General features: G+C 38.0%; 2 protein-coding genes, 1 long non-coding RNA gene and 1 pseudogene across 8 annotated transcripts; 1 reads left to right on the top strand and 3 right to left on the bottom strand.

Annotated features, from left to right (window-relative positions):
• Window positions 1-4,911: 4,911 nt before the first annotated feature.
• LOC111331487 (uncharacterized) lies at window positions 4,912-6,892 on the bottom strand. Its single transcript, XR_002694931.2, has 2 exons — window positions 6,690-6,892; window positions 4,912-5,647 (listed from the first exon to the last, which is right to left on the bottom strand). It is a non-coding gene; the product is annotated as an uncharacterized LOC111331487 (long non-coding RNA).
• A 34-nt stretch (window positions 6,893-6,926) lies between these two features.
• Window positions 6,927-11,895, top strand: LOC111331503 (uncharacterized). Of its 5 annotated transcripts, XM_022936626.2 has the most exons (7): window positions 6,965-7,069; window positions 7,146-7,176; window positions 8,536-8,801; window positions 9,064-9,153; window positions 9,994-10,101; window positions 10,987-11,071; window positions 11,711-11,895. In XM_022936626.2, exons 3-7 carry the CDS (start codon window positions 8,736-8,738, stop codon window positions 11,857-11,859), a joined length of 498 nt encoding a protein of 165 aa, XP_022792361.1. In that variant the 5' UTR covers window positions 6,965-7,069; window positions 7,146-7,176; window positions 8,536-8,735; the 3' UTR covers window positions 11,860-11,895. The 5 variants fall into 5 exon arrangements, with proteins under 5 accessions (XP_088597111.1, XP_022792359.1, XP_022792361.1 ...); XM_022936624.2 differs by lacking the exon at window positions 8,536-8,801 and having other exon boundaries at window positions 6,930-7,069; XM_022936625.2 differs by lacking the exons at window positions 6,965-7,069; window positions 7,146-7,176 and adding an exon at window positions 7,193-7,719.
• A 1,273-nt stretch (window positions 11,896-13,168) lies between these two features.
• On the bottom strand, window positions 13,169-15,198 carry LOC111331510 (enkurin). The gene is made up of 5 exons (XM_022936633.2): window positions 15,009-15,198; window positions 14,788-14,857; window positions 14,590-14,665; window positions 13,956-14,316; window positions 13,169-13,595 (listed from the first exon to the last, which is right to left on the bottom strand). The coding sequence occupies exons 1-5, from the start codon at window positions 15,104-15,106 to the stop codon at window positions 13,400-13,402; spliced, it is 801 nt and encodes a 266-aa protein (XP_022792368.1). The 5' UTR covers window positions 15,107-15,198; the 3' UTR covers window positions 13,169-13,399.
• A 1,917-nt stretch (window positions 15,199-17,115) lies between these two features.
• On the bottom strand, window positions 17,116-20,018 carry LOC111331508 (tetratricopeptide repeat protein 28-like; annotated as a pseudogene). Its single transcript, XR_015993978.1, has 2 exons — window positions 18,335-20,018; window positions 17,116-17,812 (listed from the first exon to the last, which is right to left on the bottom strand). The product of XR_015993978.1 is annotated as a tetratricopeptide repeat protein 28-like (transcript).
• Window positions 20,019-27,500: the final 7,482 nt, after the last annotated feature.

The raw sequence follows: 27,500 nt of genomic DNA, 5'->3' as shown, positions 1-27,500 counted from the left end.
TTCGTTATTTCATTTCCTGTTGTATCGTTACGTAATATCACGTGAGTTATTCCCACGTGCTTTAAGATTTTAAAGTCGCTTGTTACGTATGTTGTAGTCCTGGTATGGGTCGCTGTATTCCCAATCAGGGTAAAACAGTTCTTTAACGTGCTTAAGGCACGTTTTTTATTAAAATAAGCCGCAAAGGAAACATGAGACTCTCCATGCGTTGTTAATAGTAATGTAAATATATGCCTCACCACGTAGCCCCTAAGTGCCTACATGTAACTAAGTCGATAAGACGTACTTCGAACACTTCTGCTACTGTAGCCTGTAATAAGTAGTGTTGTGAAGTAACGTAATTAGAAGCACTGCTACAAGTACTGTATCGTAAATTGTATTATCTACTTTCTAAATATTGTTTCTGTAACTGGGAAAAGAAAATTGAGAAAAAAAAAACTCATAAGTACTGCCAAAGGTGTAGTATTTGAAAGTAACTTTGCGTAACTTAACGTAATCAGTAGTATTGTAACTTACGTATAGTAACAAGTAGTGTTGTAAGGCACCATAATTAGTAGTATTGCTGCGGGTAACCTTTGATGCATTGTATCGTAGCTTGTATTAGTATTGTAACGTCCACTTTGTTAATATTGTTTTAGTAATCGGAAAGAAAAGATTGAGAAAAAGAAAACACCATACAGTTGAACTTCCCTGCAGAGTCAGGTGATTTTCACTGATCTGTAGACCTAGCAGCCATGACAGTGCAGTTTTTCTTTTGCACTAATTACAGTTCCTAAAACTCAAGAATATTTAGTTTCCATAATCTAAACCATTTGTTAGTTCTATGTAATTAGTTCCAACAAAATGCATGGATACTCAATTTCATTCATTAGTCTCCCAAAGTGAATGAGGTTTTATTTATGCATGTTTAGTATGTCTATTACGACTGAGCAGGGCATATGGTCTAATTGTTAAAAATTGCAGTTGGTTGTGTTGCAATCTAATTCTCCGTGCTTTGTCTTCCATGACACTGAGCACCTATTAGAAGCTATCTGCCAGCTATTTCGATAATAGCATCTTCATTGGAGACTTGAAACGTGACTGTATGAAAGCTGAATTGTTGGTAAAACAATGGGTCTACATGTCCTACTTAACTCAACAAATGAAATTTATTTGAATATTGACTGCAATCTAAAAATATTCACTGCTTGTATCACCCCTCCACCCCCCAAAAGTGAGCCCTTTCAAATTATAATTTGGATAGAAAAGTTGTCCCAGAAAATTTGGAAAGAGTGGTAAAATACGCAAAGATTCAGAAGAAAAAATCAGGATATGATAGGACTATCAAAGTAATGAATGAGAAAAAGTATACTGACCTAGCATTGATAATCTCCTACCACTAGAGATGTATAGGTGGAATTATTAAATGTAAGTGCAATTCATAAATTTTATTTCATTTTCATCTTCAATCAAAAGAGCCCACCAGCTACACTCGTGCCCAATAACCGCATCAGTTGTCTTCTTTGTTTGTTTTGGTGTTACATTTATGAATACAAATTTATGCATGCATGTATAATGTACGCAGGGGAGGGGTAAGGGATTACCTGAAAGGTTCCATTGCGCGAAAGTAATTTTTTTTCACGTTTTTTAGGCAGCATTTTACCGGTCGGTGGACACCTTTTAAAATGAAACCTTAAAATGTGGATAACTTTCACAATGTTTACGCCGCGAGTCTGGTCGACAACGTAAAAAGGCAAAACTTAGAAAGAATACTTTAAACTTAGCTTTGAAACGCTGCTCATCTTTTGGATAGTTCTTAAGCTCAATTATATATTTTGCCAAAGCCGAACCGAAGTTCCACACGATATGAAAATGTTGATTTTCGCAGGCGGCGAGTCAGTCGCAAGTAAATTTTGTATTTAAAAGAGCTACGGCCAAGAATAGTAGTAGTAGAATCTTTACTTATTCACGATAAGAATTAAAGCTAAAAAGCTTGTGGGGTCGTGTACTTAACGTGAGATGAGATGGTTTTGAAACATGAGAATGAGATGGTTTTGAAAAGCTGAAGCGGTGTCCGAGGAGGCTGCCATTATCAGGTTTATAAAGTAGTGGCTTGAACCATATAAATCGGCATGTCAACGGCATTTCGGTCAGACCCGTCGAGAAGAAGACAACATGGGCACTCGTTTAAGTGACACAGCGATCCTATCCTCGCTCGTTATAATTTACCGAATTTTGAATCAAGGTGGCTAAAAGAGTTTTACGTATAAACCGGAGACACACTGCTGCAACATGTGTAAGATTGAGGCCCTCCAAAGTACAAAAACTGGCCTCAACAAGAGGAAGAATAAGCCGAGGTATGTTTTAAGTACAAAATGTCAATTTTAATGATGACAAATTAAGTTTTCACTTTCCACCTGTTGTTTTTTCTGAGCAGCAATTATTTTACTTTCCCAACAAGCATTTGTTTCCCATCACAATTATGGATAATCTGTGGCTTATTTTTTTTATGCTACTTTTCCCTCTCTAATGATTTCATTTTATTTATTTATTTTTGCTTTCTTTCTTCCATTACTAACCTACTGCTACCCACTGCATAAAATGTACTTGGCCAACAGAATACCCCTGGTTTACTTAGTTCCCTGATTCACAGAGTAACATTACCATTCTGGTACTAGTAGAAAACAAATTTTTAATAAACAGAAGTACTGTAAATTAAAATAATAATTACAATTCAATTGATTTGTATGAATGAAGTATAGTGTTGTCCTTTCTTGTATTGCAACAGCCTTGAATGAATCAACTGTCTTCTAAACTTGATTTCTTGTATCCAGAGGCTATGTATGTTATTGAACAAAGAACTCTTGTTGGGTGTTCATGGAGGTGATGATGGTGGTAACAAAGAACATGATTATGATGATTAATCTCTCAAATTAGCAATTTCAAGGGAAAATTATCAGAAGTATTTCAAGACAAACCTGTTTGTCAATTCCCAGTCAACACTAAGTAATGAGGAGTAACTAAAAGCTTGTACTCAGCCTGTGTACAGCAGTGCCCATCTAGTCAAATAAAAATCAGGGAAGAGATATTCCCAAACACGAACAGCAACAGCACCACACAGATGTCCTTTTCCCAATATATTACAGGGGAGGAGAGCAGTTGTATGCAGGGTAGTTGTAGTCAATAAGCAATTTTCAGTTAGTTTCAGCAAAATGCATATAGTAAAAACCCATTCAAAGTATCAAATCTAACAAAAAAATGAGAAGTGCTATGGATATTTTCCAACTTAAACCCAAGCAAAAAATGGATAGTTTCATCAAGCTTACTTGACTAACACGTCAAAGCACTCGGCAGCCTAAAGTTGATGACCACTGACCACTGTGACGTCACCAAAATGTATTTCCATGGCATCATTTTTCATGCACGTGATTACTGATTCCTCATCAAAAATGAACTGATAGACATGTATCTCATCAAACAGCTGACTTCATCTAATCGATTTTCTCCTAAACATTTTTAACGAACAGGTTTGTCTTGAAATACTTGTGATAACTTCCCCTTTACATTTCTAATTTGAGAGATTTATCATCATAATCATGTTCTTTGTTACCACCATCATCACCTCCATGAACACCCAACAAGAGTTCTTTGTCCAATAACATAGATAGCCTCTGGATATAAGACATCGAGTTTAAAAGACAGTTGATTCATTTCTTGTATTGTTGCAATACAAGAAAGGTAAATACAATGCTTCATTCATATAAATCAATTAATTTGAATTGTAATATTTTAATTTACAGTACTTCTGTTTATTAACGAGTGGGGATAGGATGGCTATGGCATTTACATGGCCGTTATAAATGTTGTTCAAATACATTGCTTTTAGAATCTTTCGCTGGTAGTCAGTCATCAAAAAAAATCAGCTCTGAATAAAGCTTAATGGTTCATTACTTGTTTGGAAGTGTTTTTTTTTTCCCACCAGAAAGTTTCAAAATCGCTTGTTTAGGGCTTTCAAAGTTCGGCGGTTAATTTGGCTCGCTCTCCATACTTAAAAAAATTCCTTGATGCTTTTCTTTTGCAGAACTTCCCAAAATTTTGTACACCCCCTGGTATTTTCAAAAATTGATTTTCTCCTCAAAACTTTGGAAATAGGAAAATGCCCTCTGTGATAAAATGCCTCAGTTTTTAACGCCTGCTACTTATAATTTTTTGCAAATTTTGCTAAATTTTAAACCGGGCATGCTCGAGCCTGCATACCTTGGATGTTATTCAGCTGTCACACTGCTCTGCTTACAAGCAACACTGAGGACATCTTTATTCATTGCCATGGGGAGGGGGTAGATTTTTGGGGGGATCACAGGGCTTTCAGGAGAAACAATCATTACTGACAGAGTTTAGAGGGGCCTACAGAAAATTGACTGCTAACTGAACTGCCAATGAGGGGGAGAGATCATAAGAATAGGGCACAGCCTTAGGGGGAATCAGATAAACATTGTGACACAACCAGAATCCTCTAACTAACCAATAAATGACGGCTCCCTAAGTTAAAGCTAGGTTTTGAAAAAGTAGAATACTCATGATTAATAGTGGTGTTAAAAGGTGACAAAGTTCCTGTTTCTACTCTATTTTCACTCTTTCTTTTTTCCCTGTTTTTACTTCATTTTCTCTCTTTTCTATTTTTCTTTCCTTTGTTTTTAATTTCAATTTATCTTGCTTTTATTGTTCTCTTCTCTCTCTTTTCTTAGATTTCTTTCCTTTTTCTTTGTTTTGTTTTTGTCTCTTTAGCATTTAGTTCTCTCTTCTCTTTCTCTTTTCTCCATGTAATTTCTCTTGGGAGTTTGAGTTAGCAAGGGTCTATTGTAGTACCATGCTTTTCTCTCTGTTCTTTTTCCTTCTAATGGTTATATTCTCTTCATTATATTCAAATTACAATTCTATTTATAGAACCTATGAAGCTAATACTGTTTATAAACACACTTTTATCAAAGACCACCTGTAAAATGATACTTGTACAATTTATCACTAGAAGTGTGATTGACCACCCCCTGCAATAGTTCACTTTCTTTTTTGAAATGCTCTTAGGAAGAGAGACTAAGATAAAATATGTGTACATTGATACATTAATAATAACATACAAAAAACATACTAGTTAAATGACTATTTATATGATCTTCATTGTTGGGATAAAAGGACAGACTACATTTTCTTTTCTTTTCTTTTGTTTTGTTTTTTTTTGTTTTTTTTTTAGTTTTTTTTTTGTTTTTTTTTTTCATTTGCCTTTTTGTTTTCTTTTCTTTAGTTTGTTTTTTTTGCTTTTTTTCATTTTTTTTTTTTGCTTTTTTTCATTTGCTTTTTTGTTTTGCTTTTTTTGTTTGTTTTTTTTTTTTTTTCTGTTTTTTTTTTTGTTTTGTTTTGTTCTTTTTATTTTAATACATGTTCAAATTATAATTACATTCACATAGGCTAGGAAGCTCATACTAAGTATAATGTACAATTATAAAATACTTTTACAGTTGTCACTGGAAACCCATGCCACCCCAAGGCCACATAAGCATTAGCCATTTTGCAAACAGCCATACATATTTGTTATGTAAGATCTAGTCTGTTTGCTGTCTGTTGGCTGTCTTCTTTGTACAGGGCATCTTTGATGTCAACTTCACTGATTGTTCTAGAGCATCATCATATCATTTACATACATATTTGAACAGATACAAATTGGCAGTCTTAATTATTGATTAAGTGTTAAACAGTTTTGAAGTTAAAGACTTTTTTTTTTCAGTGTATAACAAGCCAAAAGAAGAAGAAACCAGAATAATGCCCTACATATCATACACATTAGACTCTTTTTTTACCTAACCACCCACCAAATGGGGATTATTCTTCATATGTAGGGAATAAAATTTTTTAAAACAATTTGTCTCGGTGAAACTTCAGCATGCTTCATGTTGCCCCCTCTTACCTTGTAGGAAAGAGATCTGGTGGCTCCCAATGACAAGTGTATTGCAAAATACTAACACCGTTAGCTTACCAAACTTTGCGAAGCGAAATTTAAGCAAACAAAACGTAAACTGTAACGGGATTTCTGGTGGCGCCAAAATGCCGGTTTCAAACCCAGTGTGACTATGATAGCGAAATGGCCCACGAACGAATGGCTTCGAGCGACTGTAAATAATGCCACTTTCATTGATGACTGTCTTCGTCAACGAAACTGCCCACAAACGAATGGCATCGATGGCGCATTGGTAAAAATCAACTTAGAGCTAAATTAAGTGTTCAACCGCCGCTACCACCAGCGCCTTTATTTGGAAGCTTGGCAGATCAACTCCACCCAAGCTCCTTAATTAAACCATGATGATGAAGGGTTACTACCCAACGCCTATACTACCCATACTACCCAACGCCCATGGCAGTCATCAATGAAAGTGACATTATTTACAGTCGCTCGAAGCCATTCGTTCGTGGGCCATTTACACGTCGTCAGAATAAAACGGCAGCGAATTAATGAGCATATAAAACGGCCTCTTGTTGCAACAATCAGATCACCCCTGACGAAGCACTAGACAGGAGTGTCGAACTGTGGGTCGATACATTGCAAATCCGGTTACATTCATTAAATCTTTAAACCAGAGTAGCGTCGCACCATGTCTTAAATGTAAACTTTCCATCGTAGTTCGCGGGCTAAAAGTACCACTAATAGGAAACAAACTTACAAAGATCCTCAATGTGCTTGTAACGCCTCTTTGAGATAACAGAAACGGTGGAAAACCAACGAAATAACTTTGAAAGTGAAGGAATTCTTCGCAGAAACGCCATCCAAATTGCCAAAACTTTATAGCTAGGTAACCGCGATAATCTAATGGGAGCCAATCAGAATGAACTAAATAGGTCACATGATGATACGTACTGTACTGTGTGTACTGTGTGTACTAAAAAGGAACAAAAAACAATGCTAGTCAGCGGTTCAACTTGAAATTATTAGAGGCTTCGAATAGGCAAAATGTTTAGACATGACTCACGAAATCTCGCTTGTTGTCTTTTGTCATAGTTTTGTGTTCTACTGCTCTGTGTTCCGAATCTATGCACAAACAAGGTAAAATGATGATTTCGATTCTCTTTATATTTTCGTGTGGTCATTTTTCGTGTTCAAGCTTTTTTTTTTTTCATAGGTTGGAGCCAGAGAAGCCGTTATTAAATCAGGTTTGAGTGAATACTGCAGTATGATGAGAATGATAAAAAAATGATAAAAGTGGTAACATGATATAGAATAACAATTTTATTAGACATTTTAATACTAGTAGTAACAATAGTGACACTTTGATTCCTCATTAATGTGAAGAAAAATCACGAAAATCACTACTCAATAATAATAATAATAAGAGTAGTAATAATAAAATTAATAATTATGGTGATTGAAATGTTTATTATTCAGAATATAATAATACCAGTCTTTATCACAAAAGATTTTAATCATGTACAATAATATAATCCAGAAATTGAATCCATGTTAAAAACTATGCAATAAAAGTAGAGCTGATAAAATCTAAAATTTCACAATCAGATTATTCCCTCTATTGTCTGGACATCAAAATCAGCATTCCTTGCATCACGGGGGGTCTCATTTCTCCTGAACACCTCAAGCAGATGAGGGTGGATCTTAAAAGAGTAAAGGATGTTTTTGTCCCAATCCAGGAGATCATCTTTGCATGTGGCTCTCTTCTTTAAAGCCGTCAGCTTTGCAAGGTGACAATGATATGTCAAGCACTCTTGACCCATTCTGCCAGTTGTGGTAATTATTAGGGGCACAAATCTTCTATACTGAATGTCAAGAACTCTCCTTGAGCACTGACACTTCTTCTTCTTCCCATGGATGCATTCCATAGATCTTTTGTGGCTCTCTGTCCTTATTGGATTTGGCATTTGGGTGGTAGACCCTGACATCAAAGAATGCTGTTAATTGGTATTCCCGGAAGCCACATGCATGATTGTCCAACCTTGCATCTTGTGCTTTGTTAGCTGCTCTGCACAGCTGTTCTCCACTGATGTCTTGTAGTACTGGTTTGACTTCAACAGTGCTAATATATTAGGGACCTTAAGCAACCACGATGGCGACAGTAATGAGGACGTGGAAAAACAAGAGATCTAATCAGCAGAACAATAGCTCAGCACGTGTGTTTGAAACTTTGTACATTTCTTAGCCGTCCTATGCAAAACAACAAAGTGAAATCGCCAGAATTTGCATCGTCTGTGAACCAAAACCGCGACGGCAAATTAATTTAATTTCCATTTGGAACTTAATGCCACTTCTATACATCATGTTGAAGTTGAGCTGTGGCGCCGTATGAGTAGTAAGCTCATGCAGCCATTTTTGAAATTCTAACTAAGAATAGAAATTCATTTTTTAATCGAAGTTTTCCTTGACATTGCCGTACTGACTGCTTAAGGTCCCTGTTGTACTCAAGGTTTCAGCTTTCAGGTCTCTCAGCTTATTATGTTGTTGTAGGATCAATCCATGAAAAGTTATGTTACCTAACATTACCACATCTTGCCACTTGTTAGGAATTTTTTTGTCTGGTGATTTTTGTAATGTTAAACATTGGAGAAGACCTAATGCAGTGTTTTGATAATAACCATTGGCATATGGCCACCCCCCGGTTAGCTCAATTGGTTAGAGCGCCAGATTGTGTTGTGCTGGAGGTCCACATCAGCAAAAATTGCTGCCACAAACTCAACCTGCTCAAACAAACAAAGATAGATGAATGAATGAATGCATTGCAAGAAAACCTCCCACACCACCAATCTTTGGGGAAATTTGTCCAGTCTTGGTGAGAATTATAAGATATTTTCCAACAAAGAAAAAATTATCTTTTACCAAATGCATAATCTCTAAAATCATACTGTTTTGTGCCCAATCTCTTCCAAGTGTAATGTTAATACAACTTCCAAGCTCAATAGCAAATGCTCTAGGACTAGAGCCCACTCAAAATGCCACATCAGGTTCCTGTGAAATTACCAAAACTTTTTGTATAGGCATTATTGATGCCTTCTTCTCCATGGTTTTGTCTCTGACTAGGTTCTATTTTTCAGGTTCTGTATCATAGAAAGACAACTTTGTACCACCTGGTACAACTGAAACCAAGCAAAAGTTATGAATTGCGAGTGTCATACCCTTCAACGGTATTTAACTTTGAATTATTTTGTTCTATGCAGGAGGCATGGTGCATTAGTGATTAGTGCTAAACATTTTGATTGCAAGATCCAGGTTCAAGCGCTGGATGAGTCAGAGTGTTATGTTCTAGAATAAGGCATTTAGCTCCCTAACCATTATAATATAAATAGGAATTACAAACTCACAAGGTAACCCAGTGAAATAAGAGGGTGGAGGGGAATTTAACTATGGACTAGCACTCCAATTCGGGGGAGGAGAAGTAACAACACTCACTCCCTGGTAATTCTTCTAGTATTAATGCTGCTGAAAACAGGTTGGTCCTTAGCATTAATGGTGGTCTACTTTGTAGGATGAATCGACCTATTTTGTTCTATGTCAAAATGATGAAATCAATATTTTGTACAATTAAAAGTTCAAAACTTTTAACATTCTAAATGGGAAATGACAATCAAAACTTTGAACTTTCTTTGATTTGTATTGCATTTTTATTTTTCACTTTTGACATGTACTTTCTCCCTTCCCGTTTTATTTGAGTCCTTGTTGGCCTTTTGAGGGGCTTTCCTTTACAGAAGTTTCAATTTACAAGTGAAAATGGACTTAAATTTACCACCTCACTATTTCAGGAGCAGCCATGTCCATCACTGCTACCTGTTAATTCATCTTGATGCCTTTCATCCTTTCCCTTCCTATCCCTCCCCTCCTCAAAAATAGTGTATAGGTTTTCCACAAATTCCAATGCCTTAGTAGTCAGGTTCTGGGTAAGATAACTGATGTTATAGTTAACTATTTACCCCCCTTAGCAAAATTTCTCAAGATATAAACATATGCTATGTTCTTTTTCCTGTAAGACCCCAACAGATTTTTATATCCGGGTGATTCCTCGTGAAGCTCTACATGGCAGAAAAACAAGGAAAATCTTAAATATTGAAAAACTAGTGTTTGATAATGGGTTAAAGGTATTGTTATTACTTTTTAATAGTTTGTAATTTGTTTCTTGCATAGATGTGATTATCTCAACCTTAAGTTCCAAATCTAGCTGAAGTAGAGGATATGAACATTGGGATATTCCATCTCTCTCAAGTTTAGTGCTTGTGCCACATCATTTACCCTGATCCCTCAATAACTGCCTCCTGGTTAACTCAATTGGTTAGAGCACCAGACTGTTGTGTGGGAGGTCGAGGGTTTTAAACCCCAGCCAGACCAACACTCAAGGTCTTAAAACAACTGAGGAGAATGTGCTGCCTTTCTTTGATATCAAGAAATGGAGAGACATACTAGTCTTCTCGCACAAGGACAAATAAACTGTAGGTTCCGTCTCCTGCATCTATTGATTAGTTTATTTGGTTTGGCAGGAGACGTTAAAGAACCCACTTACGAAATTACTGTGATGTGATCTGGACTGGTTACTGGGAATTGGGGGGAGGGGGCATCATCATAAGTTTCCTTCAATTGATATAATAATAAATTCTTATTATTATTATTATTATGTAATTTTAATATATTTAGTTACATTTTTTGCAGTTAATAAACACATAATTTGCTTATAATGACTGTGTCATGTCCTTGGGCAAGATACTGTGGTGACCCAGTGCCTCTCTCCACCTGCAAGCTCAACTTGGCAGTGGTGGACTGTCAGGGAAACCTTACCAAATGCTGGGGGTGGGGTAACCCTGTCATGGACTGGACCCCCATCTAGGAGGGTCAGGGGAGTAGGAACATTCTTAGTCATTTATTGCAGCTATTGAAACCAATAAGAGCTCAAGGGCTTTGATGATTGTGGTCTTTCATGTGGGGCAACTTACACAGATCTTAATAAAAGGTATTATTTATTGATCTTTCAGGAGCAATATGCAAATGTCACAGCAGTCAGAACTGGACTTCCTTATAATCCTGCAAGTTTAGCTGAGCCTGTAGTTTACAATATAGGCAAGCATTTCTAATTTTTTGTTGCTCACTGATCACAGTATTACTGAAAAAATTGTATTTAAAGCTATACCTCTTCCTGCTATCAGTAATGAAGAGGGATCCTTGATTTGCAGAGTTTTACACTTTGTGACATAAATTGGTAGCTAAATTACTTTATTAGGGACTTAGGAATCTTTGGAGATCTTACCCCTTAATTTTCCTGTGATTTTTCGTTCAGTATGTTTGTGGCAAATTATCACACTTTCAACAACTCAAGAAAGTGTTTGATAATTTCAGTTATTTATTTACCCTCCTTCTCACCCTTGGGGCTATCCTTGAGCCCTCAGGGATTTCTTGTTCTCTCAATCAAGATACCCAAACAGATCTACCATGTTTGTTTGCTGTGTTGTGCAAGACTGGTGTAGCAGGGGATAATTTTTTATAGACCACTTTCATAAATGGCTGCCAGATTAATATTCTTTTGTTTAAATTTAAATTAGCCCTACTGGCCTCGTTCTCCAGTACAAAATTGAAAGGAATACATTATCTCAAGCGAGGCCAGTAGGGCTAATTTAAATTTAAACAAAAGAATATTTATACGGCAGCCATTTATGAAAGTAGTCTATTGATACATAGACTGTCATGTTATTACTCTTTCAGTGCTTGAAGAACTTTTATTGGGAATTCCTTGGCATACATGGAGGCTCGGTGTTCTTGTTCTTCTTATTGTGTACATAGCCTTCAAATATCTTGTTCCTTGCTTCCTTTTGTATATTGAAGAAAATTTAAGAATATATGACAAAAGATAACTGTTGTGTGCAATAAATTCTACTGATTCTGTCTGATCACTGATTATCCAGAGTTGTGTTAGTATTCATTTGCTTAACCTCTCAACCCCTAAGAATGGCTAGTATCTATTTTCTCCCAACAGTATCACCCCTGAATCAGACATTAAGTTCATGAGAATAAGGGAAATGATCAACAACTACAGATGCTCTAGATTTTTATCCAAATTTCCCTTGTTAGCACCTTAGGAAATGTATAGCCTGCGTTGCAGCCGGATGTGTTTTACAATCCCTGGTATAGTCGTACCGGCGGTTTAGACTGTCTGCGACGCAGGCTAGAAATGTACAGCGTAATCCCAATTTCTCAAACCCTTGGTTTCTCAAACCTTCCACTATCTCGAACCAAACCTTGTTTCCCTTGAATTTGCTTCACTTGTAATTTCACCCCCCAATTTCTTGAACTCCCAATTTCTCAAACCAATTTGCATTTCCCCTGGAGGTTCGAGAAATTGCGATTCCACTGTATAGAGAACAGTATAGAGAATATGCATACTGATGTTCAATCACAGACGAGATCAAAATGTGTGAGACCATCAGTGACATACTGAAATGCACCTTGTAGGCCACTTTTTTGGACTAACCACATTTTGACATCATCTTTGATCTTTACCGAACAGATGCATGGTAACATTAAAACTCATAAATTGTCCAAGCTCTTTATGAGTACTTTCTCTGTACTTAGAAAAGGACTATTAGAAAAAAAGAAAGTGTGAGACAATACAATATGTTCTTTAGTTTTCCCATACTGTCCAGAAAATGGATGAGATCAGTGAAATACAAAATGAAACATTTCCTGTTTCAGATTTTCTTAGTTTAACCCTGTTATGCCTTGGAGTGGCTTGGCTGTAATGATTCCTGACAATGTCACCCTTCAGTCACACGTGAAGGTCACAAGAATAGAAATGACAATCAACTTGGGAAGCTTTTGATTATTTCACCAATTTTCTTTGTGAGTACCATGGGAAAGGTATGGAGAAGAAGCACACTAATGGTGGGGTGTAAAGGTTTAACTTTTATCTGCTTATGATGTTAGATCTGGGACAAAGGAAAGCTTAAGTTAACTGGAAAGGTTTGAACAACTTAACCCTTATTTCACATACCTTCATGATTTTATCATGTTTGGATGATCATACCCACGCTTTTAGTATTCCATCAACTTTTGTCATGTATTTTTTCTTCTGTATGAAATATATGGATAAATTGAGGGGTTGACAGGGACCTTCTTTTAAAATTTTGTCAACAAAGATTAAGAAAATCACAATACACTACAAACTAGTTTTTATCATTGCTTGATTTTTAATAAAATACTTTGTACATGATTACAACTGTATTTACAATTTCGTTAATGCAGGATTTCTCTAACTTTTTTTTCTCTATTTTACCTAAACAACATATACCCTGGAGATAATGCTAAACCACTTTTCCTCGAGAGTATCAGTAGCTGGTCACATCCAAATGAAAAAAGGGAATCAGGTTAACATTAAAACTAGCACTAGGGTGTTCTTTAAAAGAAAGGATTTGCAATGTAAATAACTCTGTGTTTCTCAATTGTTTCAATGTCTCTTTCTAACTGTTTCATTTCTGCCTCCATTCTCTCTTTTCGTGCCTTCTTTGGTGCCGTGTCAGTCACCACAGAAAGTCCTTGATATTGGTGGTGAAGTTCCTCCCAGTTCTTTTTCAATCCATCAAGTATACCTTGTCTGCAAATTTGAATTAAAATGAAATTTAATATAGAAACTATTTATATAAAGCAATAAAGCATGACCTCTTTTGAACTTAAAAGAGGCAGGTGTTTGGCCTCCTTCACAGACATTTTACACCTGAAAATCGTGTCCAATTTAGACAAATAACTCCATATTGTTAAAACTCAATTCAATAAATCAAGTTTGCATAAATTCCAGCCTCTGAATCTTTTCTTAAACTTTCAATAAATTTGGATTGGGCACCCAATCTTGCCGCCATGTATAACAAGGAATAATACAACTAAAGAGTCACAATGGTGACAACCAGTTTAGTTTAAAACTGTTGGTGGTAACAAACAAAAATTCTTGTTTAATTACCTCTCATCCTCTGTCAAATTTTTCATGGCTCCTTGTCTACATCTTTCTTGTACATAAGCATCATACTCCATCTGTGCTCTCTCTACTTCGGCCTTCCTTTTTTCCAGATAAGCTGGGGTCTTTCCGTAATCTTTCTTGTTCACATATTTTGGCGTAAGACCTGATGGATCCAGTTGATGTATGGCTCCTCCACGTGTGTCTGCAAATTTTTTCTCAGGCATCTTAGGCACAGACATGATATTCTCCACAGCATTTGTTGTGATGTGATTTTTTGTGGAGCGTAATCCCATCAGAGGTTTTTCAGTGTGTTTAGGGACCGGGGGACGTCTTTTATCTTGATCAGGATACGTGAAGCCAGTTTCTAAAAGAGAAAATGAGTTAATGAATAAGATTTGAAATTATGTAACACGAGAAAATCTCAATTGAAAAAGCTGGGCTTCTGGAGAAAGCTTATGATGTATGATTTGAAGCTTAGGATCTATAGACTAAAGTAGGAATGATGAAACTACTTCTTACTGGACAACAGCATTTTAAAAGCCAAAAATTACAATTTTTATGGACTGAAAAGGTTTTCTTCTCAAGCAATAAGCAAACTTCGCAATGAAATCTCAATAATTGAAAGTTCTTTCCTTACTTTCTGGCAGCTTGAACTCCTTGGAATGTTTAGTCAAAAACTCCTTGGGTTCTGTGACAGCAACTTTCGCAGGGCCCTGAGGAGGACAGAGGAAGACTTTCAGTCAATACACGATGAAATACTGTTGCTTACAACCTCAGATCAACTTCACTAGTGCGACATGGTAACGGAGGTTATTTCTTAACAACAAACGCTTACCATGGTTTTCGAACTTTGCTTCTTCGTTTTTTGCTCCTGTTTTACGGTTGTAGCAAAATTAGAGCGGTACCTGTGAAGATGAATTACTTAGAAAATCAAGGCCTTGCTTATAATGTAACGAAAAGACAACAATACAAACTAATAAGTTAAGTTTAGGTGCAAAATATCGCAATCGTGGAAAACTTGATCAAGGTCGAGGACCGCGTCGAATTAAAACTTACATTGAGGGCTTTGGAGGCCTCTCTTGGATCTTTGGGATCAAATTGTATATACTTTCTACATAATCTTCTCCTCGCCGTGAAGACACTTGCATAGCCATGGCTGATATCTTGGTACTGCAATCCTAACAAAGGAGTTTTCCTTCCTCACTGACAAGATGGCGGACCCCTTACTTATAAAACATACGGGTGTTGACTACTTGTTGCTAGGCAATGATTATGATCATATGGTCTCGCAGCGTATTTGGATATCGCTGCCTGGCAACCAGTAGTCGATCCCAGTCCCAGCCTCCGAAGGCTTAGAGCAAGCGTTCTTTGGTGGGAGTATGGTCACTAGAATTACTGGTGGAAAACAACGAGAGTGAAGGCACAAGAAGATGAGTTTACAAGAAAACAATACAAACCTGAGGCTGAGCGCCAAGTACTTCCACGCAGATTTCTCTATCCTATTGTCATTCCGATTGGACTACGCAATCGCTCTGCAATCTGGGAACAAGCGCCCCTTGACTGGTTAGTCAGTGGATTAGCTAGACTCAAAACTCTTTTTAAGTAATTTTTTTTTATGAATGAAAAAATAACTGTGCTGGCGTATAAAGTATTATGTATGTCGCACCAATCAGATCGGTGCATTTGGGTGTTGATCTCTTCAGCGGGGTAAATAGGGCTGCGAAGGAGACTACAGAAAGCGTGGCACCAATGCTCACGGTTATTTTTGCTTAGAACTATTTAACCAACAGAGACAATATACTTTTGTTTTAAGCCGTTGCTGCAGTTACTTCGGTTTTGGTTTTACGAAAAAAAACCGAGAACTCGCTCCTATGCATCACTCGACAGAAACGAAGACAACTTCGATAAGTATTATCCTTCATTGTTTTCAATCAAAGTTACTCTTACATAAATCACAAATCTGCTTCTCTTGAAAATTAACCTGAGCAAAGTTCTTAGGAAAATATAAACACAAAAGCCGCCTTCAGGTTAGAACAATTCAGACCGATCACCATCTCCTCACAATTTTACCCTAAACACCCTAACATCAGTAGGTATATTCTCCAGTCTGTTCTCTGTACATTTCCTAAGATAATGAAAAGGAGAATATATTTAACACTAAGACTGAGCTTCTTCAGTTGGGAATCTTTTCCTTTACTCTCGTGACTTAAATGTGTCAGGGGTGATATTGTAAGGATAAATTAAACGCCAGTCACTTTAAGGAATTAAAGAGATTTCGGCGGGCTCGAAAACCGCGACCAACATCGCTATCAGGGCTCGAAATTGCAACCAACACGGGAGCACTTTCGATTCAAATTTTTCCGACTAAAATTTGTTAATAAGTCGCAAAATAGCGACTAGTTCATCGCAAAGGAATAGTTCAGATAGCGCATAACATTTACACAATGGTTTTAAACCACAGGAATTCTATCTTCAGCATTTCTGTGTCTTTTTTGTAGGTTAAAGTTTTAACTTTCTTGATTACTGAAATTGACTGATTTCACTCGGGTCACTCAGGGCTCAGGCCCCAATAGCAAAAAAAAAACAAAAAACAAAACAAACAAAAAAAAAAGCAAAAAAAAAAAAAAACCAAATTAAAAAAAATTGAGCTGTAACAGAACGCGTTTTAAATCTCCAAAAATCCAAAGCGACATTCTTAATCTGAAGTCTAACTATTCTACAATGTGAGGTACAACTGAACCATGAACAAAGGCACTTGTTTGTAGAAGTATCGGCAAAGATTAGCAAGGTAACCTTTACAGTGATAAAGGGATTGATCTGTTTTAATAATGAAGCCTCGTCTTTTAACCTTCCCAAAGCAAAGGACAGTCAAGTTTGTGATCATTACGCAGAGGTAAAACTAATAATGCCTACACAGGTTGCATAAGTGAACTGAACGTCAAAGAGTGACGCCATTAGAGATGGCACGAAAGCTGTTAAAGTAGTAAATCACGCCCCTGCTAATCATTTGTTCGTCTTAAGAAGCTAAATTCACTCTCGGATATCGCCTCGAGCAACTATTACGCTTCTTTCGTGCTTAGAAAACTGTCCCGCGTAGTGTAATCAGTGGTGTAGGCTGTGACTTTTACCATTTGTTAGATAATGGCTACTAAGGAGACTACTGTAAGCGTGACACCAATACTGTTTATTTTTGTTTAGAAGTATTCAAACAACAGAGACAATAGACCACAAAATATCTGCACGTGTGCGAGTCTATTTCAGATAAATTAGAAGGTTGTTTTCCTTTTTCTTAGAGTAAAGAAATGCAACATCATTTCGTTGTTTTGAAGATTAATACCATTTTTCTTTTACAAGAATGTAAAAAATTTAGTCACACAAAGTGTCTCACCTCAACCTACCCAACCAAAACATAACTCCTGCATGCGTGGCATGCCTATGTTTATCACTGTTTGATGATGACGTCCGCAAGCTCCGGAGAATTAAGAACCAGGTCAATGTAATTAATTTTGAATTGAACGAAACTTTGTCGACACTCTCACATTTTTAAACATTTATCTAATTTCCTGCGTTCAATTTTCCCATCCCAATTTACTTAAGTGCTCTAGTAATATACTTAATAGATCTAACAGCTGAATTTCAGGTTTCATTGTCGCTCAGTTTGCTTTCGATTCGACCCTGTTTTAAAAAAGCATGCTAAAACTCACTACCTGACTTAAAAAAAAGATGAAAAATATCTACGCAAAGTGATACCAGCGTCCATTTTAAGACAATGTGCAAGAAGAAGAATCTTTGTGTAGGACTAGTCATCACTCTGTTCCTTCTCTGTCCCATTGCCGCTGTCCTCCTTGAGTTCCTTTTTCCTAAAACAAACGTTATACATTCAATACGTCACCATTTAAAGCATGCAGAACAGATTTCCTCTAAGAGAAATTACTCTCTTCCTCAATGTCGTTGGTCATGATTTTCCAAACTTTCCGAAAGTTTGTCGACCATTCCATGCTTGATGCAAAAGTCTCTTTTCAGTTTAAATTTCATTTAATTGTTATTGTTTTGTTTACTAAAATAAATTTAACTCTTTTAGAGTTAGCATAACTTTCTCAGACTACCTTCATGGTCGTGGAGTCTAGCATTGTATCGGCCTCGAGCAATTATTTCTGAATATCTCCCACACAAAAGAAACTCTAATTCCAAGCCAATTCAAGGCAAGTCATCAAACTCTTTCGGCCTCGAGCGCTACATGAGATAATCTTCTTTTTCTCAACATTTTATATACCATGATGAAACAAAAAACGAACTAAAATTGTCTACAAGTGGAACAAATGAGCAAATTCATTTTGTTAAACGCTTTTTTATGGGTGATTGCTTATTATAATGAGACTTACCCTTTTTTCATAAAATCAAAGGTCACGTTATCCCCCATAAGCACAAACGGAGCCCATTGGGAAGGTTTGGGAAAGCTGTTGCTTCGCAACCATTGGACAGCCTGGTGAAGAGATTCACTGGCACTTTCTCCACGAACAAGGTGTTCATAGAAATGTTTCATGAGCTGTTTCGTTGCTACGTCTTCTATAGCCCACGATGCTACCAACACTGAACGTGCACCGGATGCTAAGAATGCTCGAGCGATTCCGAGAACTCCTTCTTTTTTTACCAATCCACGCCCACTGTGACAACAGCTAAGTACTACCAGTTTAGCTCGTACTTGAACTCCTTGGATATCGGACATTGTCAGGAGATAGTCTTTCTCTTGTGGAATACTGTTCGTGGTGGATGAAGGAGAGAGGGCAATCTCTCCTCTTTCGGCATTTCCATGTGCGGCAAGATGTATTAGACTCACTGAGGGTATTGCTTGAAGTGCCGCCTGCTTTGTTGCGCGACTTCCTAACAAAGGCTCGACGCCCAGCAGTCGACCAATTTTCTCTGCTTCCTCTCTTGCATGGAACAATGCTGTAATATCGATGAGACGGCCATTGTAATGCACTTTGCCAACCGTAGGATCACCCACAACCAGAGCACCACTTATACTGTGATAGTCTGCAGGACATTCTTGAATAAGACGGAGAGTCGTCAGAGAAGGGACGATGCGTATTCGGTACTTCTCCGATAAATACTTTCCACCTGGTTCATCCCGCAAGGCAGCGAATGGGACTCGGTACAAGAATCGATCCGGCACAATGATGATTTCAGGCTCTGTCAGCAAATCTGCCACAGGTGCGATGATCCATTTGTAGCACAAATGATGAGTTCTTTCGGTATCTTTGGTTTCGTCACCTCGCAAATTTGCTCGGCTCTCTTCAAAAAGAGATGTCGTCTCGTTGTCATTCAAAGATCGATCTTCGCAGTTAGCTGCGGGTAAAACGCCAAAGCCGGCGGCGCTCTTTTTGAAAACTCCTTCCACATCGCAAACTTGCTCAGCAATAAGAGTGTTTATTTTCACTTCGTCTGTTACTCGAAACCAAATGTCTCCGTTTGGTTTTAAAACCCAGAGAAGAACTTGCCGCTCTCTATACGAAATATACAGAAAATCAGACTTACTTTTTCTTTTCACGATTTTTCCTTCTCGAACCATGATCGTGGATCAGCTTTGTGACTTTCCAGTGAGTACTTGTCTGCCATGAATTCTCCGAGGACTCTTGCTCGTCCCAGCTCCTCAACATAAAGAGCGTCTCGAACTTTTTCAGTAATGCAAAGCATGTCAGTGAGTAACTGGTAGGGAAAAGTACCATGTTCCTCTGACAAAAATATTTGAAATTCACTGTTTCCTTTCAGAAAAAATCTGATTTGCTCATATTTTCCAATACATCGAAGAAGACATTCCTTTGCCTCCACAACCTCTGACTGCGATATCTTTAATAGTGCAATGCTGAGAAGGCTTTGAAACTCAGTCATTTCATCTCCAATTTGGCTGCTTAGGTAACAAGCTTTCTTTAAGTAATCTTCTGCCTTGCCACTTTCACCGAGAACATCGGATAGATTTCCAAGGACGTGGTAAATTCCTGCTTCGGCTTTTCTGTCTCCACACTCTCTGCTGATGGTAAGTGCCTTCTCGCAATGTTCTTTTGCCATCTTATTGTCATTCACAGAAGCAAAGACAGTTGCCAAACTTCCAGTGGCGTAGGCTTCTAGTTCTCTGCAACCAATTGCTAAGCTGATACCAACTGCTTTGTCCAAATATTTTCTAGCCTGCAGATTTTTTCGAAGCTTAAAACAAATACGTCCAAGTCACAAGAATGAAAAACCCTTTCCTTTTCTGTCGCCAATTTCTATCGCGATGGCAAGTGCTTTCTCGTAATGTTCTTTAGCCTTCTGGTATTCGCCAAGGCAATCAAACACCTGTCCGAGGTGCCTGTTAACTGTTCCTTCTCCATGTCTGTCGCCAATCCCCTTAGTGATGGCAAGTGCTTTCTCATGACATTCTTTAGCCTTGTGATATTCGCCAAGGGAATCAAACACCTGTCCGAGGTTCACGTTACTTATTCCTTCTCCATTTCTGTCACCAATTTCTATCGCGATGGCAAGTGCTTTCTTGCAATATTGTTTAGCCTTCTGATATTCGCCAAGGGAATGAAGCAAAGCTCCGAGGCTCACGTTAATTCTTCCTTCTCCTTCCCTGTCGCCAATTTCTATTGCGATTGCAAGTGCTCTCTCGAGATATTCTTTACCCTGGCAATATTCGCCAAGGCAATAAAACACCTCTCCTAGGTTCATGTAATTTCTTTCTACGGCATGTCTGTCTCCAATTTCTATTGCGATGGCAAGTGCTTTCCCTTGGTATTCTTTAGCCTTTTGATATTCGCCAAGGGAACAAAAAACAGCTCCGAGGTTCCCGTTACTTACTCCTTCTCCTTGTATGTCGCCAATTTCTATCATATTAGCGAGTGCTTTTTCATAGTATTCAATAGCCTTTTGATATTCGCCTAGAGAATGAAAAACCTGTCCTAAGTTCCCGTTAATTTTTCCTTCTACATCTCTGTTGCCAATTTCTATTGCGATGGCAAGTGCTTTCTTATGATATTCTTCAGCCTTGTGATATTCGCCAAGGGAATAAAACACCTGTCCGAGATTTCCGTTACTTGTTACTTCTGCATTTCTGTTGCCAATTTCTATTGCGATGGCAAGTGCTTTCTCGAGGTATTTTTTAGCCTTTTGATTTTCGCCAAGGGAATGAAGCACAGCTCCGAGTTTCTCATTAGCTGTTCCTTCCCCTTTCCTGTTGCCAATTTCTATTGCGATGGCAAGTGCTTCAGTTCTTAAAGTATTCTTTAGCCTTCTGATATTCGCTAAGGGAACAAAAAACATTTCCTAATTTCCCGTAAATTGTTCCTTCTCCATGTCTGTTGCCAATTTCTATTGCGATGGCAAGAGCTTTCTCAAGGTATTCTTTGGCCTTCTGATGTTTGCCAAGAGAACCAAAAACCTCTCCTAAGTTCCCGTTACTTAATCCTTCTAAATATCTGTTGCCAATCTCTACTGCGACGGTAAGTGCTTTCTCATAATATTCTTTAGCCTTCTGATATTCGCCGAGAGAATCAAACACAGCTCCGAGGTTCCCGTTTCTTATTCCTTCTCCTTGTATGTTACCAATTTCTATCGCATTAGCAAGTTCTTTTTCCCCAAGGGAATGAAACACCTGTCCGAGGTTCACATAAATCACTCCTTCGCTATGTCTGTCGCCAATCTCTATCGCGATGGCAAGTGCTTTTTGGTGGTGTTTTTTTGCCTTCTGCACTTCACTGAGGCTATTACATACAGTTCCAAGCCTATCATGAGCCACAGCTTCTTCTCTTCTGTGACCAATTGCTTTCGTGATGGTAAGTGCGCTTTTAAAAAGTTGTTTTGCCTCTAGAAACCGGCCTTGTGCTTTATATTTGTCTCCCACTTGTCTTGTTAGTATTCCAGCGTTGTGGAGTGTTTCGCGAAGTTTGTTGGCAGAACTTTCCGCGTTTGTGTAACCAGAGATGGCGTAGAACGCATTGAATAATACATCGGAGATATCGAGGGGAATACCACAGTCAAGTTTTTGAAGTAAAATTGCACATTCATTACATAATTGAGTCGCTTGTAAGCCACGGTCAGTCTTAAGAAGAAATATGGCGACATCTAATCCTGCTTGGACTGACTTAAGCACTTCTGCTGCATTATACATTAAAGCTCTTTCCTGTTTGCTGTCGTGGGAAAGAATCAACAAAAAAGAAAACTTAAAAAAAAAATAGACAGGGTAAGTTTCTAGAAAAACTTTGGGACTGCGTCGGTGGGGATAACAAGGTCATTTGGTTTTACCAACCAAGTTCATAAAGTAAATGGGCTACCCTAAAGATTTCAAAAGCTGACGTTTCGAGCGTTAGCCCTTCGCTGACGAGGAAAGGAAGGAAAGGTAGGGCCTGCTACGAGAGGCGTGCATTCCACATAACTACATTCATCCGGTGAACGTAAAATTCCCATTAGTCAATCGCCTGTCAATCAAACCGTGGCATTGTTTTTCGAGTGAAGGTGTGAAACCTTCGAGCCTCGGCCAATAGTTACAGTCTATACAGTTCAAACATAAAATCTCTTTCTAAAGTCATAGTTAAAATGTAATACTTTCAGGATGAATTTCGATACCGTAATTTTTGAAGTTTCTTCAAGCAAACCGAATGGTGTTCAACTCAAAAATGAACAAAAACTTGCAGTGGAATCCCTTCTTGAATGCAAGGATGTACTCGCATGCTAACTTTGAGGAGAATATGTTGAAAAACATCCTAGAACAACGCGGAATCAATCTGAAAAACGAACAGCGCCAAGCTTTGGAACAGCTCTACGTCAAAAAGAAGAATCTTGTAGCTATTTTGCCGACTGGATTTGGAAAAAGTTTAATTTTCCAAGCTCTAGTGTTGCTTGCCCGCTTCGAGGCCAACGACGATAAACGTCCCGCTGTGTTGGTTATAACTCCACTTACAAGCATCATACAAGATCAAATACTCGAACTTGAATCTCTTGGTTTACAAAAAAAATTTGCATCCGTTTGAACGGCTTCGGTCATCCGTTCGTCGAAATCATCAGTCCGTTCGAACGGCTTCATTGCCAGAAATTTGGGTCAAAATACCGGAGCGCGTGCGTATTGAGAAGTTTATGGCGGCGAAATCGTCTAAGGAAATGTATGGGATTTCCACAAAAATCTAAAATACCACAAACACGAGTAAGATTATTCCTTAGCTCCGACACGAAACATGTTCAGCAGAGATCAAGCTGTACTTCTGACATAAAAATAATTCAAAAGCTGTTTGTCTACTTAATTCCAGCAAACTCAGCAATGCTCGATACTAGAGGCTAGCCATTACCTCTAGTCTGTTTCAAATATAGCGTAATCCATTGCAAAGGATCGCCGATTTGAAGAGTAACCCTCCAGGGAGTCAACTAGCTCCGACTCGCATTAAATAAAGGGAAGTTCGAAGTAAGCAAATCGTCCATAAAAAGAGACATTTCTTGACAATGAGATACTTCCAAAAGAGCTTGAAAATTGCTATTTTTGCTCTGTGAAGTCTGTGATCTGAGGCCATCCTTGAGGACGCACCAGAAGGGAAAGCGTTAAAAGAAAAACCCTCTGCGAAACCTTCAAACTGTCGCCATATTTGTTTTCCTAATTCAGCAATGTTTGACGGGAAATAAACTCAATAGACCCCCTCATACTAAAGTAGAGCCTTGAATAAAAATTTTCTCGCGCGAAAATTAAGAAGCAGATCAGAGAGATCTGTATTAGTACGTTCGTTGAACTGTGTTTTCAACTGGGAGGAAAGGCCCTTTTCAAGTACGATTTTCCTAGATCTTCCAATTATTTAATGCAAGTGGTTTAAGCTACAATTTCCAAAATGTCTGACATCTTAGACGATTACAAAAAAAGCCAGTTTGAGTGGACATTGAAGCTTAGTACAGAGTGTCCCTTGCATTACATCAGACGGCAAATTGCTATAAGTCGCTCTGCCTTAAAAATACCAAGAGATCAGTTCAAAGTTGTTTTTCTTTTGCTTTTTTCTCCATAAAGAAGGTCCACAGAACTTAAATCGTTCAATATTTTACGTGGAATTTGTCTTGACCGCCATCTTTGTATTCATCCGCCTGCAATCCGCTGACCAATGAATGCGGGAGCAAAACGTCCTCGATTTCTGGCGATGTGGTCACCCGTTCGCCGAAAACGCGTCATAGATTCATGAGCACGTTCGAACAGCTTGGTCATCCGCTCGTTGAAAACATCAGCCCGTTCGAACGGCTTGGTCATCCGTTTGTTGAAAAACATTAGTCCGTTCGAACGACTTGGACTATTTTCCGTCGAACGACTTGTATCGTTCGTTTGGAAGGTTCATACTAGCAACGCCACCCGTTTATTGAAAATAAATTCTTACGTTCGAGCGGCATCAGTCATCTGTGCTAACGTTTACGAGATTTGTCCAACTTCATCCGCTCGAGTTCTCCACCGAAGATGGCCTGAAGCCCTTTCCAAGAGTTCATAAAACTTGCAAAAGTGTTCACTTTTTGGGTACAGGTAAGGCAAACAATTTGGGAGAGATTTGGCTGTTTTGCGAAGTAAAATCCAAGATCTCGAAGGCGGTCCGCGATAACATATTGGAATTCTTCTCTCTGACTTGCTTTAAAGATTTTAATAACGCTTTTGAACCCAGCTCCTAACTTGATTCTTAAGTTATCTCCTCAAAAGCGGTAAATTGACGGAATATCTATATTAGACTTTCTACTCCTCTTGGGTTTTCCTTTGAAATTTTCCTTGTCGTCCTACATTATCATCCACGTGCAGCAGTGTTTTGACGGTTTGCATGGGTCAGTGCTCTGCTATTTTTAGTATTTTTCCTGCTTCACTGGCGTACGTCTTGAAATGGCGCGTCGTGATTGGATAGTTTTGACAGTTGTTGATTGACATTCGAAACACGATATGCATAATTAATTAGGGGGAGTTATGCGGAATTCGGGCCTCTCATTGCAGGCCCTTCCTTTCCTTCCTTTCCTCTCTCCAAGCCTCTCTCCGCTCGCCTCCCCACCCCCTTCCCCCCCTCCCCGTCTAGGGCCGCTACGCAGGGCATAGTCAAGACAGAGGGCACAGTTTTTCCCAATACGGACCGACCAATGCTGGTGAATAACATTTTTATTTTTTTCTAACACAAAACACTGAAAATGATTGCCAAGAGAACTCGAATGATTATGGGCTACACTTCCTTAAGAATTTGTTAGCGAGTGGATGATAAAGAATACAGACGTTATTGAAATTAAAGAGAAAGCTTTTGCATTCACCGAAATATTTTTAATTAGTAAATGTAACTGAAAAGGCTTCCAAGCAAACTTTGAAACATTTTTTGACCAGTAACTGTCATCATATGACACCTGTCAATTGAAGAAGAAAAAACCCGTGTACTTTTGAGTAAACAACAGTACTGGTGTGACAAACACACACGAGTTAAATGACAATACGATGATCTCGTATAAAAGAAAAAAAAAACAATCAGAGATCTTACGTAAAGTATTGTTTGTTTCCAACGACGCCTGATTAATATTCGAAGATTTACATCTGTTCCGTTTTAAAATGTCACGGAAAGTCGAATTGTAAGTGATGCAAATGTGTGTTTGAGTTGTTAGTCTGCTTGTTCGTTTTCTGCAATGGTGTGTGTAAATCTGTCTTTCTTAGACTAAAAAGCTGAAGTCTGCAGAGATACCGCTGACTGGAAGGACACTTAGCACAACCGCTGACCAGTTCACTGAAGTAGAGTATTCACGGAAGACTTCTTTCTATTTTTGAACCAGGAAATAACAACGACATGACATTTCAACTTTTCGGAAGACAACACACCGCCAGCTATCTGCCTTGAGACGTACCTGTTGCTGAGAATTTCTAAGTGCATTGCACACTGCAGCAGAAATTCTTGTCACCATGTCATCGTTGAAAGCCACGTTGAGAGAGATCGACGCATGCAATGCACTGTAGGAAATGAGCGGGGAAACAGGCCACGTGGTTGTTACGTGCCCATACCAAATTATGTAAATAACCAACTTTGCGCCAATAAACAATTTTCCATTTTGGTTATTTAGCAAATAACCAATTTTCAGTTTTGGTTATTTAGCAAATAACCGATTTTCGGTTTTGGTTATTTAGCAAATAACCAATTTTTAGTTTTGGTTATTAGCAAATAACCAATTTTCGGTTTTGGTTATTTAGCAAATAACCAATTTTCAGTTTTGGTTATATACAAATAACCAATTTCTGGTTCTGGTTAATTAGCAAATAACCAATTTTCAGTTTTGGTTATTTAGCAAATAATTAACCACATTCATGTTTTGGTTATTTAGCAAATAACCAATGTCTCGGTTTGGTTATCTATAAAATAACCAAACTGCAATGTGGTTATTTACATATAAACATACTTGTTTTGGTTATATACAAATAACCACTCTAAATAATAAAATTACATTTGGCGCTCCATAAATTCTTGGTAAAATAGTTTATTAGCGATCTAAAGAGAAATCTGCTACCCCAAAGTAACGCATTATAGAGAATGACCCCATACTTCCTTCCCCTCCCCTCCACTCTATGAACAAATTAAACTGTCACGCAAGCTCGTTCGGGTATACAAACTTTTTTATAGATTCACGCGAAACAAATTTGCATATAGTCTATATAGTCAACTCGATGAGTGCTTTAGTGAATTTTGTCGCAAAGAACACCAAAATGTCGTATCAAGCACACAAGGAAAACAAATTGCAAAGTTTAGACGTTTTCAGGAGCAGCCGTTTTGATCGAGCTGCGACATGAAGTAACGGTGCAGATGTCAAACTTACACAGACCGCAGAATGGAGAAAACAGCAAAACAGAGTGAAACTCTGGACTCATATGAACAGCTAAGAATATAATATTTGAGTTAAGGCTATTATATTTACTTTCAATTGCTATATGCATCGGATTCGTGTTAATTTTTATTATGTCAATGTCTTGATGGTCACAAGTACACAACAGGACGGCGGGATTTTTTCGCCTTTCTTTACGATTTTAAAAAAACTGTAAAAAAATCCAATTTTATTTCCCCAAACTAAACTTTACATATTCTGAGAGATCATCAACTCTAGTATTATCATTCGTAATCTTAGAAAATTCTGAACAAAGGCACATGCTAAAAATTATCGTTGTTTTTCGTCTACCGTATTACGTAACATGGGAGAGCCATAAGCTATTGACTTCTCTTGAATACTGGAATTAATCTAATCTTTATGAAATCACGATGTTTAGACAATGACAAGTTGTACAACAACGTGGAACTGTGATAGCTTTCTCTAGTACAGTTTTTTTGATGCGCGAGTCGAGTGAATCATGACCTATTTTAAACCTGTTAGGTGTCACCAAATCGATCCCTGGACTGAAAACGAAACGTTTTCGTTTTTCCGGAAGCAAATAATTTTTTAAGGTAAAAACTGCGCAGCAATTGTCTACTTTCTAAAGGCTACTTGTATGCAAAAGAACAGCGAATTTTAGTTCTTTAACGTTGCCATGCAATGTTTGATTTTTGCACGGATTTGCTC

The sequence above is a fragment of the Stylophora pistillata genome, chromosome 12, assembly GCF_964205215.1.
Source record: "Stylophora pistillata chromosome 12, jaStyPist1.2, whole genome shotgun sequence".
In the NCBI taxonomy this organism is placed as follows: Eukaryota; Metazoa; Cnidaria; class Anthozoa; order Scleractinia; family Pocilloporidae; genus Stylophora; species Stylophora pistillata.
Note: the sequence above shows the minus strand (reverse complement) of the source record. Positions and strands in the feature narration are given on the sequence as shown.

Coding starts and splice junctions, on each gene's coding strand:
- LOC111331503 (XM_022936624.2), top strand. CDS start 6,987: ATGACTCACGAAATCTCGCTTGTTGTCTTTTGTCATAGTTTTGTGTTC. Junction 9,154..9,993: donor GAGTGTCATACCCTTCAACG/GTATTTAACTTT, acceptor TTTTCCTGTAAG/ACCCCAACAGATTTTTATAT. Junction 10,102..10,986: donor TGTTTGATAATGGGTTAAAG/GTATTGTTATTA, acceptor TTGATCTTTCAG/GAGCAATATGCAAATGTCAC.
- LOC111331510 (XM_022936633.2), bottom strand. CDS start 15,106: ATGGCTATGCAAGTGTCTTCACGGCGAGGAGAAGATTATGTAGAAAGT. Junction 14,666..14,787: donor AGCAAAGTTCGAAAACCATG/GTAAGCGTTTGT, acceptor TGTCCTCCTCAG/GGCCCTGCGAAAGTTGCTGT. Junction 14,317..14,589: donor GGAGTTCAAGCTGCCAGAAA/GTAAGGAAAGAA, acceptor TTTCTCTTTTAG/AAACTGGCTTCACGTATCCT.